The sequence below is a fragment of the Camelina sativa genome, chromosome 20 (genome assembly GCF_030686135.1).
Source record: "Camelina sativa cultivar CO46 ecotype springtype chromosome 20, ASM3068613v1".
NCBI lineage: Eukaryota > Viridiplantae > Streptophyta > Magnoliopsida > Brassicales > Brassicaceae > Camelina > Camelina sativa.
The window spans coordinates 4,334,637-4,351,409 of NC_141899.1; the positions used below are offsets into that span (position 1 = coordinate 4,334,637).

A 16,773-nucleotide genomic window follows, 5' to 3' on the forward strand; every position below is an offset into this window, starting at 1 on the left:
TCATGTAATTTTAGTTTATTACAATTTTTATCTGATTTGATAGTTCAAGATTTTGATGAAAAATCTAACGATCACTAATTCGGTTCAAATTCTATCCAGATCTGCCACCATGTCAATCTAAAATTTATGGTGAAACGATTACTATTTTAATATTTCATTAACTTGATGAATTCAAAACAATATAAGCTTAAATGTTATATTAAATAAATATATTTACAAATGTAATAACTCAAACAAAATTTTCATTCTGTGCAACAGCACGGGTTGTTACCTAGTTTAACATTATATACAAACACTCATTTGTAGTTTTAACATACCTATTTATAGTCCACAACTAAGTTATATTGATACCCACCATTTTTATAATGTTGTTTTCAACGCTAAATGGAGTAATTTGCTAGTAATAGCATGCTTAAACCTTTGACAAGATTAGTGTGCCAATTAAAAATGTATCCCTTCTGCTGCCTGAAAAAAAAGGGACAAATATATAATCAGTTCGGTCGAATAAATATCATTTACATTGTGTAAACATCGTTTTCTATGGGTTTAATTTGTTTATGTTTTCACAGGTTTTATACTATTATTGATTTCTCGAGTTATTCGGATACGTTGGCAGACAGCTAAAAGGAGGTGGATAAAGTACTCATTGAGTCATTGAAAAAAAGGCATATCCATATTATTAGTTTGATATTTTGTTAGATCTGTATTTTCATTTAGTACTGTATTATAAAACAAGATGGGGTTTATATATAACTCTGTAAGACAGCTAAACTTCTTTTACATTGTTTATATAAGTATAATTAGATACGTGTATAATATATGACAACCCAACATAAGCCATGTATTATTTGTTGTTATATACCAAACATTTAACTTATTCGAACCTGTTTTAAATATGAGAAAATATTTTATAATAAACTCAACTACTTAACTAGAAATGTTTTGATATGACAATCAAAAGTTCAAGTTTTGTTGCTTTCCCATTTCTAGTATGTTAACACAGTTTAAATTCTTTTACCGTGAATATTTAGAGGTGAAGAAAACAAATTTATTAACTAAATTGTAATTTCTCCGTTAATAAGTTGGTATAAAGTATAAACTCATGTACAAGATTGAATTTTACCAGCCTGAATAATGGAGTACAATTAGCGTTACGTGATATCAATCCCAAGAGAGTCTTTGTTGTCTCATTCCATAATCTCTGGATCATACCCACATATTTTATTGTACAAGAGTTCTTGAGATCTTTGATACACACTAGTAATAATAAACAATTTCATGTAATAATTACGCTTAACTTATTGCTAGCTATTAGATGGTTTTGCTTCAAAATTACTCTGTCCCCTATCTTTTGACGATGGGATTATAAAGTATGAATCGCATTTTAGATGGATGCATTTTTCTTTTTTAAAAATACAGCAAATGGATATGCGTTTATTGTTTTTCTTTCCGTCAAATTTTGTTTATCGTTTCTTTTCATGTCACTATAATTAGATCTTAAAAATATTGTTTTTGGTTGAAAGAAAATAAGAAATATAGACGATGAAGACAAGAGTAATGGTTGACTGAAGTTTCTCGTGTGGAAGACTAAGACCAGGTCAGTTTGAAACGACAACACGCTTTTGATTTCAACTTAAACCCCCCCTCTCTCGAGTCTCCTAATTTCATTTTCTTATAGTGTGTCCCTTCTTAGATTCTCATTTCAACTTTTTCATATACCTTTTTCTTTATAAACACCTACTTCATTAATAATATCTTTGACTAAACGACATATTTTTCTTTTTAAAATATATACTTTTGGTGAAACTATGGCCATGGCTATGATTGGTAAGCTTCTACCAGAATGACAATAATTTGGCTGCTCAAAGAAAAATCCTAATAAAAAGGTGACAAAAGATAAGGTTAAAATAGGCTAATATCACTAATCAGAAACATTACCATTAACCAAACAATGCTCATTTTGTATAATAATAATAATGGCATTAGCATATGATCACAATTCGATATTTTATGGTTATCATCTAAGTTCATGTCATTTTTACGCCCATAATAAACTAGGCTACCAAAGTATTTAGTTTCTTGGATTCTTTTATTAACATCTGATTTCATATGTTGATTATATAGCTGTTAAACTTTAGCTAGAAAACAAAAAAAAATTGTATCTATTTATTAGTTAATCAGATCCAAGAACCTTGCTAGTGGACAAAAATCAAGGGTTAAATTGTGAAGATAACTATATAGACACTAACTATATGTCAATACAAATGATGTCGCGAACTGTCTTAAAAAAAAAAAAAAAAACAGTGTTGCGATCATACGCAGTTACGCACACCATTGTTCCATGTGGGATCTTTTCACTAACTTGTAAATCATTTTTTAACTTATTTCTATTTCAGAGTGGCCTCTATATAAATATAAATAATATTATGTAGGCATTATAGAATATATGGATGTCAATAATTAAATTTTTATCCGGCGGAATATTAGCTGCCACGAAGTAATTGAGATCTCGGACTATATATGTATGCTGCAGGTTCATGTCTCCAAAGTCATTATTTTATGAAATTTTATATACGTACCTAAAATGTGAACCACTTATTCTACCCAAAAAAACAATTGTGAACCACTGCATGGAGCAAAAAAAATATGAGAAAGAGAAAATGAATCAAAAATATGTCTATTTCGAAACAGATGATCAAATCGCATCCATATCCCATACAACTTTTTTTAATATTTATTTTGTTAAACATACAAATTTTGATGTACGTTTATCTCTCTACTGTTCATAATAATTTTACTATATTAATTGAGAACTACAAATATGAAACTAACCTTAAACTATGTAAAAAATTACATTTAATTGTCATTAGAAAAATTTAATTAAATAATTATAATTAATTAAAAAATAAAAACGCTAACAGATCAAATATAAAAAAATCTAGAAAAGTATAAGAAATCTATTTAAATTAAAACTAATTTGTAAATATAAAAAAATAAAAATTCAACTGCTAAAATTTTTTAAAATACGGATAAATTTTTTTCAAGTAGATAATTTTTTAAAAATTTTACATTATCATGCCAATGATTTTAAATAATTATTAGTTAAAAAAATATTTTTTCTCTGTAATAAATTATGGACGAAAATTACACAATATTTTTTTTTTAAATATAAACAAATCAGAATTTCAAAAACTAAGATTTTATATCCAAAAAATCAATATAATTATTTTTAATAACTAGATTTCGAAGGTTTTGTTAAAATTTCAAATTATGATTATCCTATCATCTTTATTTTATTTTATTTACAAATTGTTTGGAATTTTCATATAATACATATGATTAATAAAATACATATTTTCTGGAAAAAAAAATGCATATTTTATTCTACATATGTTGTGATTTGAATTTTTTAAAACAAATATATATTACTCGATCTATGGAAATAAAATGTGTGTTTTAATTTTCACATTGGTAGGTTGGTAAAAATAAATTTTTATAGCTGATAAATTAATAAATATTATTTGTTCATAATAATAATAATAAAACTACTACTTTATATTTCACAAAATAATAATGCAAATACAACAAACAAACAACATAAAATTTTAATATGCTTCAAAAATAAAATACTATAATATTATAAAATAATTAGTATTCAGGAAAATATATATAGATTTACAGAACAATTAGAAAATATATTATCTCAATTATATTATTGTTATTGTTAAAAAATATAGCAATAACTTTTATTATTCAATTATATTTTTGTAAAAAATGTTTATTTAATTATTCAATTATTTAACTTTAATTATTCAATTATTACAATAACTTTCTTCTTGGCCACCGCTGTTATGGAATCTTCTCCGGCTTTCTTAAACCTAACTCCTCCTTTCTCCTTAAAGCTGAGTCATTTCTCCTTAACGCTATCTTTTTTCTCCTTGACCCATTTTGGAGGTGAGTCTTGCTTATCATACCCTAACCCTGAATTCTTGGAGTGTGCATTGTATTCGATGGCTTTTGTCGCGCCGTCTTCTCTAGCCCCGAGACCCTTTTGGGGATTGAAATTCCATTTTAACATTATTGGCATTACATTCCGAGAGAAATCAGTCCACTCTGCAAAAAGATCCGGTGATATAGTATTTGCATGTGTATCAGATGTCAACATCAAATTAAGTGACATTGTTGTGTTTTTCTGACTTTTAAATCAATGAAGCGAAAGTAGAATCTTGCATATATATTACTTCGTAGCTGGCGAACTATGGAGAATCAGAGGATTCCGAGCAATGGACAAAGGTGTTAAAATTGGTTCATTAGCATTTATTTGGGTTATAATTGGGAAAATGTCATGTTGCTTCAACAAAATACATATGAATTACATGATCAAATTAAAAGTCATACAGTCATACATATAAACACGCAAAAAAATCACATTTGATCATGTAATTACATGATCAAAAAGGAGTAGCATTATACGTTCAAGTTAAAGTTTAAGTGGCGTGACCATAACCGATACTGTATGTGTTCAAAAAGCATATATAATTATGATTTTACCTTTCTCTTCTTTATACGATGATATATGCTCCCCCCCACACGTCTCGCGTGTCACATCTCTATTCAGTTTTAAGTAATTATATCGCTCTCAAACGGTCAAACCACATCGCTACTACCCTCGAAAGTCAGTATTTTAATTGAAATAATAATAGACGTACGAACCTAAATGTGAACCACTACATCGAGAAAAAAAGAATATGAGAAAGAAAACACTTGTGGTATAACCACCACTTGACACACCACAATTTTCGAACTGGATACATGCAATGCAGCAAGTTTGTTAATTTATCCGTTCGCTTGATATTCTTCAAAGTTTGATCAGTTTGGGTGTATGTATATCTCAATAATTAAACTCACGTATATAGATATTTATACAGTCTGTGTGATATGATGTACACGTCATTGTTTCTTGGGTTGTTTATTTCGAAACAGATAATCAAATCAAACAATGCTCATGCTCTTTTTGTATAATAATAATAATGACATATGATCACAATTCGATATTATATGGTTATCATCATGTCATTTTTACGCCCATAATAAACTAGGCTACGAAAGTATATAGTTTCTTGGATTATTTTATTATCATCTGATTTCATATGTAGGACATATATATATATATATATATATAGCTGTTAAACTTTAGCTAGAAAACAAAAAAAAATTATGTATCAGTTAATCAGATCCAAGAACCTTGCTAGTGGACAAAAAATCAAGGGTTAAATTGTGAAGATAACTATATATAGACACTAACTATATATGTCAACACAAATGATGTCGCGAACTGTCTTTTTTTTATATATAAAAAAACAGTGTTGCGATCATACGTACACCATTGTTCCATGTGGGATTTTTTCACTAACTTGTAAATCACTTCTTTTTTAACTTATTTCTATTTCAGAGTGGCCTCTATATAAATAATATTATGTACGCATTATAGAATATATGGATGTTAATAATTAATTTTTTTTCCGGCGGAATATCAGCTGCCACGAAGTAATTGAGATCTCGGACTATATATGTATGCTGCAGGTTCATGGCTCCAAAGTCATTATTTTATTGAAATTTTATATACGTACCGAAAATGTGAACCACTTATTCTACCCAAAAAATAAAAAAAAAACAATTGTGAACCACTGCATGAAATGGAGCAAAAAAAATAATATGAGATAGAGAAAATGAATCAAAAATATGTAACTAATAAGGATTATAAATAAATGATAAAAAGGTTCACCAGATTCTTCCTCTGCAACCACGACTTATGGTATAACACTTGACACCATGCACATTTTTTCGAACTGGATACATACAAGTAACAAGTTTGTTCTTTGACTCGTTCCTTTGATGTTCATCAAACTTTGATCATTTTGATGAATCGCAATAATTAAACTCACTTATATAATAATTATTTATACAGTCCTTTTCTGTTACATGTGAACAGTACACACCGTTTCTTGGGTTGTCTATTTCGAAACAGATTATAATCAAATCGCATCCATATCCCATACGACTGTTCTTAATATTTATTTGTATTCGTTGTGATAATTATTTGTTGAAACAGTTAAACATACAAATTTTGAGGTACGTTTATCTCTCTACTCTTCATAATTAGTTTGTATTTGTACTCTTGCCATATGTTGATGATATGATATAGATAAACCAAGCTTTGTATCCGGTTATGCACTATAATCAGTACGTTTTGAGTTAATAAGACAGTGAAATATATTTAACATGCAGGTGTCGTAAGTTGGAACAAACAAAAATTAATCTATATCTATATATACATTTTCCAAGTACATTTAGCAAATAAATCATGAAGTTGCCACTTATTTACAAGACTGCCATTGGTATTAATTATTAATTTGTTTTTTATTTAATTAATTAATATTAAGTTTCTATTTTTGAAAACAAGATTTGTCATCCTAAATAAATTTTCAAAACAATTGGAACCACTCCCTTTAACATTAAGTTTAACATTAAGTATTAAGTTTATAATTAATTTAATTAATATTAAATTTTCAATTTTACAAAACAATATTTTCTCCATACACAAATTTCCTAAACAATCGGTCTAACCAAGAAACGAATTGATTTTCGATCTTGGAGGAGGATCCGTGGCCGAGATTTTTGATCTCAACGCATTGATTTCCCCCTAAAATATATGTTCAAAATCAAATATAAAATATATCATTCAAAAAACTAACGGTATGATTTTAAAAGATAACAAACATATTAACCATTCAATTTAATATCTTATTCAAAGAATAATAATAAAATATAAAAGATATTGCTTGCTCACAGATTTATTTTTATTACGTATTTAAAAATAATTTTGTATTAAGTATTTAAAAATAATTTTTATTTTCACAGGTTTCATATGATGAGTTTTTGTAGATTAAATATCTTTGAATATGTTGCCTGACCCGTCTGGCGGGTTTGGAATATAGAACCAACACTAAAACTATTAGTTTATCTCATATATACTATATATTTGTAATCATAGTTTTGAAAATTAACTTATAAATTATTTAGTATATGAACTACAAAATATTACACATACTATAACACATTCTTAATATTCAAAAAAAAAAAAATCAAAAAAACACATAAAATATACACTAACAGACTATATAGGCATATACCTCTATTTAATTCTAGAGAACAAAAAAAATCTAAAATTTTATATTCTATCTAATAAAAAATTTAATGTAATTATGTTATAAACTTTATAAAATGTAAGAAGAAGAAAACAAATTCTAAAAAAATTCTAAATTAATTAGACAAAAAAGTTAATTATTTAAAAAATTTAAAACTAAATAAATTAAAAATTATTATTTAAAATATAATAATTTATAATTTACTCCCGAATGTACCGCGGGTGAAATCCTAACAAAATTACATGATTGGAAATTCGACCATAACCAGAAAAGAAAAAGAAAAAAGAAATCGGATATTTATCAGGCCTTGGTCTAGATTTGACTATACCAGTTTTTATTTGGAACCAATTATATTAATTTCGGTTCGATTTCGAAAGCAATTAGAAAATTAAAAGCCCTAATATTTTTATCGTTCCCTCTTCTTCTCCGACGGCTCGATTACATTCTCCTCTGGTCCAGAACTCCAAATCGCCGGTTATTATCTCTTCCCCGACGGTTGGTTTCCAGTTTCGTCACTCTCCGTGATATTTAACAAGTATGTTTATGTTGAGCTTGATTCTCTCTACTAAGATGTCTTAGCTCAATAGAGACTTTACCTGGGCACCATCGTAAAACTTATAGATTGTAAAATCGAGCTCGTTGTTAGGTACTGGAATCCAATTTAGATGCATCAAATTCGAGTTTGAGTCTGTTATAGCCGTGTGTTTTAAGTAGAAATGGATCAATTTTGTTCTTTGTTACTATACACCACATAGCTTAAACCCTTTCTTTTTGTGAGTTAAATACTTTTGGTATCTTCTTTAAATTTGTGTTCGATGATTTCTATTAGAGAGAAAGAAAGCACGAGTTGGCTGCAATGTCGGAAGCAGAAAAGAAGTTGCCTTTCATACCAGAGGAATGGTCGGATGCAGCAAGTTCTGTTTCCTGCAGTTCGTTGCAACCTGTTATAGCTTTGGTCTGTGGCCCTAAAAACAGTGGCAAGAGCACATTTTCACGCAACCTTGTTGAAGTTCTTCTCCAAAGGTTATTATTTGCTTATCTTCCAGTCCCCTCTCTCTGAGTATCAGTTCTATATTTGTGTCTTTTCTCAGTGAAAGATGTCTCATTTGACCTCCTCACAATATGCCATTTGAACTATAATTTGAAACCTGAATTTGAATGGATCCAAATTGGCTTGTGATGGCTGCTTTGTTTGGATACGTTTTGCTGAAAAAGTAACCTTTGTGGTTGACAGATACAAAAGGGTTGCTTATTTGGACACTGATGTTGGCCAGCCTGAATTTACTGCACCTGGTTTTCTTTCTCTCACAGTTGTCGATAAATCAATTCTAGGTACCCTCATTCTTATTTGCTTTTGACGATTCCTCTTGCTGTTTGCATTCCTAAAACTTGTTGTAATAATGCTCTTTCTATCTGTCACTTATGCCTTTCTAGAATCGGATTGGACAGTTCCATGCGTTAAGACACCTGAAAGGTAGTTTGATTCGAGCTAATGTTCTTGGAATCAGTTAGCACCGAGTCTTTGGTTTAGAATTAAAGCCGTTTGTTCTCATTTCTCTTTTTATTATTTTGATGATGCAGATGCTTCTTCTATGGTGATGTTTCTTCAAAGAGGGATCCAAAGGCATATTTAAGATATGTATATACCTTATTCGATTACTACCAGCTATACTTCTGCAAGTCTAGCGAGAACAAAACTGAATTGCCGCTTGTCATTAATACACCTGGATGGGTTAAAGGTACTTCACTCTCTTTTATCCTTTCAAAACAATAGAGTTATGTCGAAACAGAAGAAACTACAGATTTTTTTCTTTCACTAATATAATGGTGCTTCACAATCTTTAGGAATTGGATATGATTTATTGGTGGACGTACTGAGATATGTTTCACCTTCCCATGTTGTGAAAATCAACATCTCTGCTTACAACAAGAACCTACCAGCTGGGTTGTTCTGGTTAGACGGTAATGATGATGAGACAGCTCACTTGATAGAGATTCAATCTGCTTACAAAGACAGATATAACCGATCGTAAGTCCTGTACAATGCTATTAATCGAACAATCTCATCAATATGCTTTTATTGTCTGTGTAGTAGTAGTTACATGTTTTTGTATCCTGTTTTTTTGACAGCGTTTTAATACATAAGGACGGTCACTTGATGAGGGACATGCGTATAATCGCCTACTTCAAGCAATGCATTAAAGGAAAAGAAGTAAACACGATCAAAGAACTAACCCATGAACTCGCTTCACATACTCCTTATGAAGTTCCAATATCGAGTTTGACAATCAACCATCTGCATTGTCAGGTAGAAAATAAAACAATGTGAAAGGGTCATATCATTATCATGGTAATCTATATAAGATATGATGCCAATAATGGGTTTCTCTTGTTTTTTTGTTCCCTCTAGATCCCAAGTACCGAAGTGTATTATAGTTTGAATGCTTCCATTGTTGGTTTGGGAGTTAGCAACGACGTGTTTGAAGATTTGCCATCATGTGTAGGTCTTGGTAAGTTGTTGTTTTATCCATTGTAATAAGTGAAAAAGCCTGTGGAATCTGGGATAATGATTTATTTATTGAAATTGGTTAAATAGGAATCGTGAGGGGAATTGACACAGAGAGAGGAATCTTGTATGTGATCACACCAGTTCCAGAAAACGTAGTTGAGAATGTGGATCTTCTATTGCAAGGCTATATTCAGATACCTACTTGCCTCTTAGAGGTGAAGGATTACAGGTCGCCATATTTATCTGCCAACGTCTTAGCTTCCACCTAAATTTTTCTTCTTCTAAGACATTTTTTGCTCAGCTTTTTTTTTCTCTGGTTACTCTGTATCACTTCATCTTACCAAGTTTCAGTCTTTTTCTTTCAAATATACATATATTTGTAACCTCATATTATGATTGCCTTACCTAAGGCAAAATCCAAAAATCTCATCAAGGTTAACAAAACCATCTTTCAATGTGTTAGAAGTGAAGGCTATGCTTACTCGTTCATCAACTTCTCTTTGCTGTTTTCAATCTCTTTAAATCTTCACTAGTAGATGTTTAAACTGGTGTTATCTACTGATTAAGTTCGTTGCAATTCTCTTAAGTTTAGACTCAAATTAAAACATTCAATTCCAAATTTGAAGTTTGAAAGATCAAAATACAAAAGACCGAATCTAGACTCAAACTCAATTCAATAATGGTTTTTTTTTTGCCTAAATTTCATATTTGATGTATTTAATTGCATTTTATCTAACTTGTGTAGCTTTATGTGATATCGATCCCAAGAGAGTCTTTGTTGTCTCATCCCATAATCTTTGGATCATACCCACATGTTTTTATTGTACAAGTGAGATCTTTGATACACACTAGTAATTTTTTTTTTTTTTAACAAATGATACACACTAGTAATAAGAAACAATTTCATATAATAATTACGCTGAACTTATAGCTAGTTAGATGGTTTCCTTCAAAATTACTCTGTCCACCCCACCATACCCTAACCATTTATTTTTAGTGCGTACATTCGCTTCATGGCGTTGATCATGCCGTCCTCTTTGATTCCCAAGCCTTTACTGGGATTAAAGTTCATTTTGACATTATTGGCATCACATTTTTAGAGTATGCAGTCCACGTCCACTCTGCAAGAAAAAAAGCAAATTTAGACTTCCCAAGATTCCGATTTTGATACCCAAAAACAAAAAAAAATCATATTCACTTATTTGGAATCGAATCCTTTGGGAGTTTTTTCCCTTTGTCGATGCGATGGACAACAAGGTATAAAAATAAGAGTTTAATGGTTTTATGATGTAAACTGCTTTTGGGTTTAACTAGGCAAAAATTCCCCATTGGCCAAATCAAAAATAAAAGTTTGACTGTGATGTAAAACTGCTTTGAGAGGTTTAATTAGGCTTAGGCAAATAATCAATAGCTAATACACTTTCACAAAAGCTAATACCTCATGTAGCTTGGATTGTCTACGAATTTAAATTTAACCCACTAAATAACACATGTAGTCCAGAAGAGTTATTCAGTTTGTTTACTCCGACTAGTACAGTAGGGTAAGCTAGTTAAACTGTTAAAGTAACTTTTTTAGTTTAGTAAAATATTTAAGTTTTAGGTAAAAATGTGGTGTTGTCCCAAACTATTTAAAATCTACCAAACATTTGTCTATTTAAAAAATAGACTAATTGTGTATATACGCATCATAACTGATGAGAGAATTACTAACTTTTTTTTTGAATAAAAAAGAGAGAATTACTAACAAACCACAGGAAACGGGTTTCTTCTATCACCTTTAAAAACAACATTTAGATTCAAATTTAAACACTCAATTCCAAATTTGATGTTTGAAAGATTTATAACAAATAACAGAATCTAGACTCGAACTCAATCTCAAACTAAAACTAGTCTATATTTTGAGGTGGAATATAGTAAGGGGCAAAGAAGCTATCCGTTATACTTTCGACGTTGAAGTGACGCATGCTGACAAATGCCAATTCATCAACATTTGAGACGACGCTAGGACCGATCTCGTGGGGAAAAGAGCTAGCAGGGACACAAAAAGGTTTAACGCACCGGTGAAGTTGAGACTGAGCCGATTCATTGCGAAAAAACAAAAAATCAGAATAAAACACTCCTCTTTCTCTCCTCCTTCTCTCTAAAAAACCTAAACCTAATATTTGCGCCGCCGCCTCTCCGGTTGCCCTTCCGGTACCGGAGAGGGCTTTTCTCCTGTCATCGTCGTCCTCTGTGAGGTGGTCCTTTGTCTCCGGTCTGGTTCTCTTGTGATGGTGGTTTCCGGTGTTGTCCCGGCGCGTGAATCGGAGTCTTCGTTGGAGGGGACTGTTAGTGAAAGCTCGAAGGAGTTGCTTGAGGACGGCTTCTTTTTTGTGGCTGGAGTTGGCAGATCGGGGCTGAAGACTCTGTGTGTTAGGACTCGCTGGTGGGTTCGTTGGCTTCGGTGAGAAGTGAGAGCCGTGGTCTCTCTTCGGTGAGCTCCGGGGGTCATCTGGTGTTTCTCTCACTGGATCCTGACTTCTCTCCGTCCAGCCGAGGCGTCACGTTTCAGATCGGATTTGGCTTTGACAGGTAGGTTGGGCGGTTCTTCATTGTGGGCCTTGAATCTACAAGGGGAAGACAGTGGTGGGTGGTTTGCATCTCCGGCAACAGAGGCGTGGTTTTCTCTTCCTCCGATGCAGTTGTGGCTTCTGTTTGGTAGGTCGGGAAGCTTCTAGATCAAGCCGCGTTTGTTCGCGGTGGAGCTTTCCCTTGGTTCACCCTTCCAATAGAAGCTGTGGTTGCGGCAGAAGTAGGAGGAAGACAGGAGGGTAAATGTTGCATCGTTGCGGTGGTTAACCTAGATGTTTAGGCATCCTTAGGGGCTATCATGGGTTCCGGGTTATGGAGGATGGATTGAGCCATCATCCTCTGAAAAACGCCATGATTTTGTGTCCACCAGACCGGATTGAAGCAAATCTACCTTGAAGTTGCGGTGGTCGCTGGAGCTGGAGGAAGCGTGTTAGATCTGAGTGAGCGGGTTGCTAGGCATGGGACCTGACTTCGCAAAGCCTAAGATCGGTTGTTTGAGCATGTCGGAGGATCTGTAGCGGGTCAGGTGGTCCACCGATGAGGAATCCGAAACAAAGTTTGGTTGCTTCTGTCAAGGGTTCCGATTTGGTGTGACCGCCGCAAAGCCGTGGATCCTGCAACCACCGACGTTCATGTTCGAGCTTCTGTCTCAAGGTCATTCAGCAGGATCCGATCGTTTTTCCGGCGACGGCAACGTCCTCCGTTTCTCTCTTTTTGTAACTGTTGAAACTATGTAATTTTTTAAGATCAAGTCCATTTTTTGGGAAGGCCCATTAATATTAATATAAAGTTTATTTAAAAAAAAAAAAAAAAAAAAAAAAAAAAAAAAAAAAAAAAGTTGAGACTGAGCCGACAACAATAAACTAAAAGAAGGGTTTTAGCGGTCCCGGTCTGGTTCTACTACAATCCAATTTTCTTGACGTTTAATTAAACCGACCCCGATGATCTCTGTTTTAAACTTTCAGTTAATTTTGAACATTGTACACTGTACACAATTCTACTCTTCATTAGTAGATGTTTAAACTGATGTTATCTACTGATTAAGTTCGTTGCAACGTTTTTGACTCTGTTAAGCTCTCTTCAGTGTTTCCACTTACTTTGTCTATTATATAATAGAACTGTGCATACGATAAGAGAATTCCTAAGAAAGCACAGGAAACAGATTTTCTTCTATCACGGACCTAAAGAAACAACATTTAGACTCAAATTAAAACACTCAATTCCAAATTTGAACTTTGAAAGATTAAAAACCAAAAGACAGAATCTAGACTCAAACTATATTTCAGACAAACTAGTCTATAAACTGAGGTGGAATAAAGTAAGGGGACATGATTCTTCTATCTGTTTCATTTTCGATGATGTCTTCATATATGCTGACTAATGCCAATTCGTCAACATCCAAGATTGCGGCAACGCTTTCATCGATCTCGTGGGGTAAGTATCTAGCAGGGACACAAAAAGGTTCGGAATATGAGAGGAACATGACGATATCTCCGATGTCTCTAGTGTAAACAGCGTTTCCTTCCTCGTTTCCTTCCATTAAAGCCTTTGTTTCCATTTTCGCAATACCGTCGACGATCTTGGCGTTCTTCTTGTAGCACTTGACGATGAAAGTTTCGCCTGTGGATCGTGACTCCACCAAATATTCGCTCATGTAGCAAGAATGCAAAAGCTTGCGTTTGGCCTTATTCAGCTTGGGAAGTTTTTTGAAGTGCACAGTCTGCAGCTCGGGATCGTTGTATTTGCCGAGATACCATGATCCAATAAGGTGGCCTCCAGATCCGGTTATACAAAACTTGTTATGTTTCTCGGAAAACATAACACGGGAGGAGGAGAAGCAGGGGTTTGAGATTCTGATGTTGATCCACTCAGAGTTGCTATGAGCCGGTCTGCAAAAGCTGACTTGAGGTCCCAAGAACTTGACAGCCACGACACAATCCTCATCCTCTGGAGAAGATGAGGACATGGACACGTTGGTGATAATTTGGGTTTGGCATTGAGGCAGAGTGACAAGAGGAGGAAGAGGGATTCGTTTTGGGTCCGTAACCGATGCAACCGGGATTAGATCATCATGGAGACGCAGACTTCCATTCGTTTTGGGTCCGTAACCGATGCAACTTGGTTTGGTGAAGAAATGTATTTGCCTCTTTTCCTTTATAACTTGGTTGCTGATTCAAGCATTTGTATCTTTTGGGTATAATAATTCTATGTAAAATGTATGTTTTATAAATTTAATGTAATATTAATTTTATTTATGAATCAATTTACAATTTATATTTTATGCAATATAGGTTTCAAATAATTGAAATATAAAACATAATAATATACATTACAGCAGCATTAACAAAATGAACAAAACAATATTTTACCGCACAAATAATATGATACAAACAATATTTTATAGAACTAATAAAATAATATAAAATAATATTTTATAGCTGACGTTTAGCGCTATAATAGGTTCGACTATCGTAGCATTTTAAAAATGCTACGATATGTAGGAGGCTATTATATCTTCTCATGTCCTAGCGTTTATAAAAGCGCTACCAAAGTCCTATAGTAGCATTTTCAGTGTGTCACCAATACCCATATTTCTTGTAGTGATGATCAGACTCAATTTGAGGCCACAAATAATAAAATCTCAGCCACAAAGTAATGCTCATTTTTAAGACGTGACATAACCATGAATCAATCGCAACTATAGCCTATTGTAACTAATACCAATGTGTAAACAGGGAATGCGGATGGTAATCATACAAAGTCAACAGGCCAATTAATCCAAAGAGAGAGAGATGCACCGAAAAAACATGGTGAGCATGTCTAAAAGAGAGACACGCACAGAGAAACTTGCAGTTTTTGTTTTCTAAATATACATATTTGTAACCTCATATTATGATTGCCTTTTTTTCGTTATTTTTTGTTTAGAGAAACTTGCAGCAACGTTATTAGTTCATTCCGGTTTGCGTAGAGCGGCGTCTTATATATAAATTTTATTAAGGATATTATACATAAATTTTTAAATATTTCGTGAATAAATCTAAATAGATTTCCTTAACTTTGTTTTAAAAATATTAGTTTAAATTTGAATCAGAGAATATTAAAAGCATATTTTGAATGTCTTGTAAGACTTTGACTCAATTCAAATAGTTTTTTTACCATAATTTTTTTAAAAAAAAAGGATTTTTAAAATTAATGTATTTTAACTAATTTTTTAGTGACAAAACAAATAAATAACCAAGCTATTCTTATAATCCTTTGTAAACAATGATAGACAGTTTGCACATATAGTGTACTGACTAGGGATGTCAAAATGGTTAACCCAAACCAATTCAACTCATTATCGAATGAGTTAAAAGTTAGATGAGTTTATGAGTTGATTCAACTCATTTAATAATTGGGATGGATCAACCCATGAATCCATCTAGTTAAATGAGTTAGATGAATAATCATGTTGATCATCTACAATATTAATTAATTAATATTTAATATAAAATTATAAGATGATCAGTGATGGAATATAAATTTAACACATATGTTGATCAGTGATGGAATATCCTAAGTTGATAACTTAAAAACAACATGAGCACCTTATGAAATGAGAATACAAAAACACTCATTTACACACTAGTACTGCTTAAATTAATATTCTATAAATTAATAAATACTATAAATTAATAAATTTTGTTGGTCCCAATTTGGGTCAATGTAAAAAACAGCAAAATTTGATAAGATAATATTTTTTTTTTTGAAATTTCCTTGTAAAATATAGTCAATCATAAATTAATAATCATGTAATTTTACATATAGATATACTGATATAATAATATATGCTTTAAATTTTTGATTTTTCCAAGAGCTCATATCTATAAAACAATTTGTTGTATTTTCAAACTATAATTATATAAAATACTCAATAACATGTCATAAAATAACTAATATTTTAAAATATCATTAGGCTACTAAAATACAAAAATTGATATTATTATCCATAGATAAATTTGAATTTATGTATGTCATGTGTATAAGTGATATTTTTTATAGTATTTATAATTATGGTCAATACGTTTTATAAATATTACAAATTCAATTCTAAAACTATAAAACTTATAATATCCTAAAGTTTAATATTCTTTTGCTAAAATTGTCTCAACTAATAATTTTTAAAATTGAAATGTATTTCTATAAATTGTTAATTATTAATTAATACTATAAAATAATAAATATTAATTTATAGATAAATTAATATCATTATAAATTAATAAAATGTCATGGTTCCAATTTATTAATTTATAGATGTTTTACTGTAAGAATTTCACATATGAATCGCTTTCATTTACATCGGAGACTTCAATCGGTTCCATCATGCCGTTTTCGTTGAGTCCAAGCCCTTTACCGAGATGCGAATCCAAGTAACTCGAATTTGATTTGTTTTTGGGTTTCGAAATCGGAATCTTTGAATTCTAAATTTTTGGTTAGCTTTCAAAC

General features: G+C 31.7%; 2 protein-coding genes across 3 annotated transcripts; one reads left to right on the plus strand and one right to left on the minus strand.

The window, feature by feature from the left end:
* Positions 1-7,537: 7,537 nt before the first annotated feature.
* On the plus strand, positions 7,538-10,161 carry LOC104769315 (polynucleotide 5'-hydroxyl-kinase NOL9). Of its 2 annotated transcripts, none has more exons than XM_010493489.3 (9): positions 7,538-7,743; positions 8,038-8,231; positions 8,443-8,540; positions 8,643-8,682; positions 8,790-8,947; positions 9,054-9,237; positions 9,339-9,516; positions 9,619-9,718; positions 9,805-10,161. In XM_010493489.3, the coding sequence occupies exons 2-9, from the start codon at positions 8,065-8,067 to the stop codon at positions 9,984-9,986; spliced, it is 1,107 nt and encodes a 368-aa protein (XP_010491791.1). In that variant the 5' UTR covers positions 7,538-7,743; positions 8,038-8,064; the 3' UTR covers positions 9,987-10,161. The 2 variants fall into 2 exon arrangements, with proteins under 2 accessions (XP_010491791.1, XP_087359584.1); XM_087503458.1 differs by having other exon boundaries at positions 7,580-7,703.
* Positions 10,162-13,579: 3,418 nt separating this feature from the next.
* Positions 13,580-16,649, minus strand: LOC147918460 (uncharacterized). The gene is made up of 2 exons (XM_087505810.1): positions 16,591-16,649; positions 13,580-14,456 (listed from the first exon to the last, which is right to left on the minus strand). The coding sequence occupies exons 1-2, from the start codon at positions 16,647-16,649 to the stop codon at positions 13,580-13,582; spliced, it is 936 nt and encodes a 311-aa protein (XP_087361936.1).
* Positions 16,650-16,773: the final 124 nt, after the last annotated feature.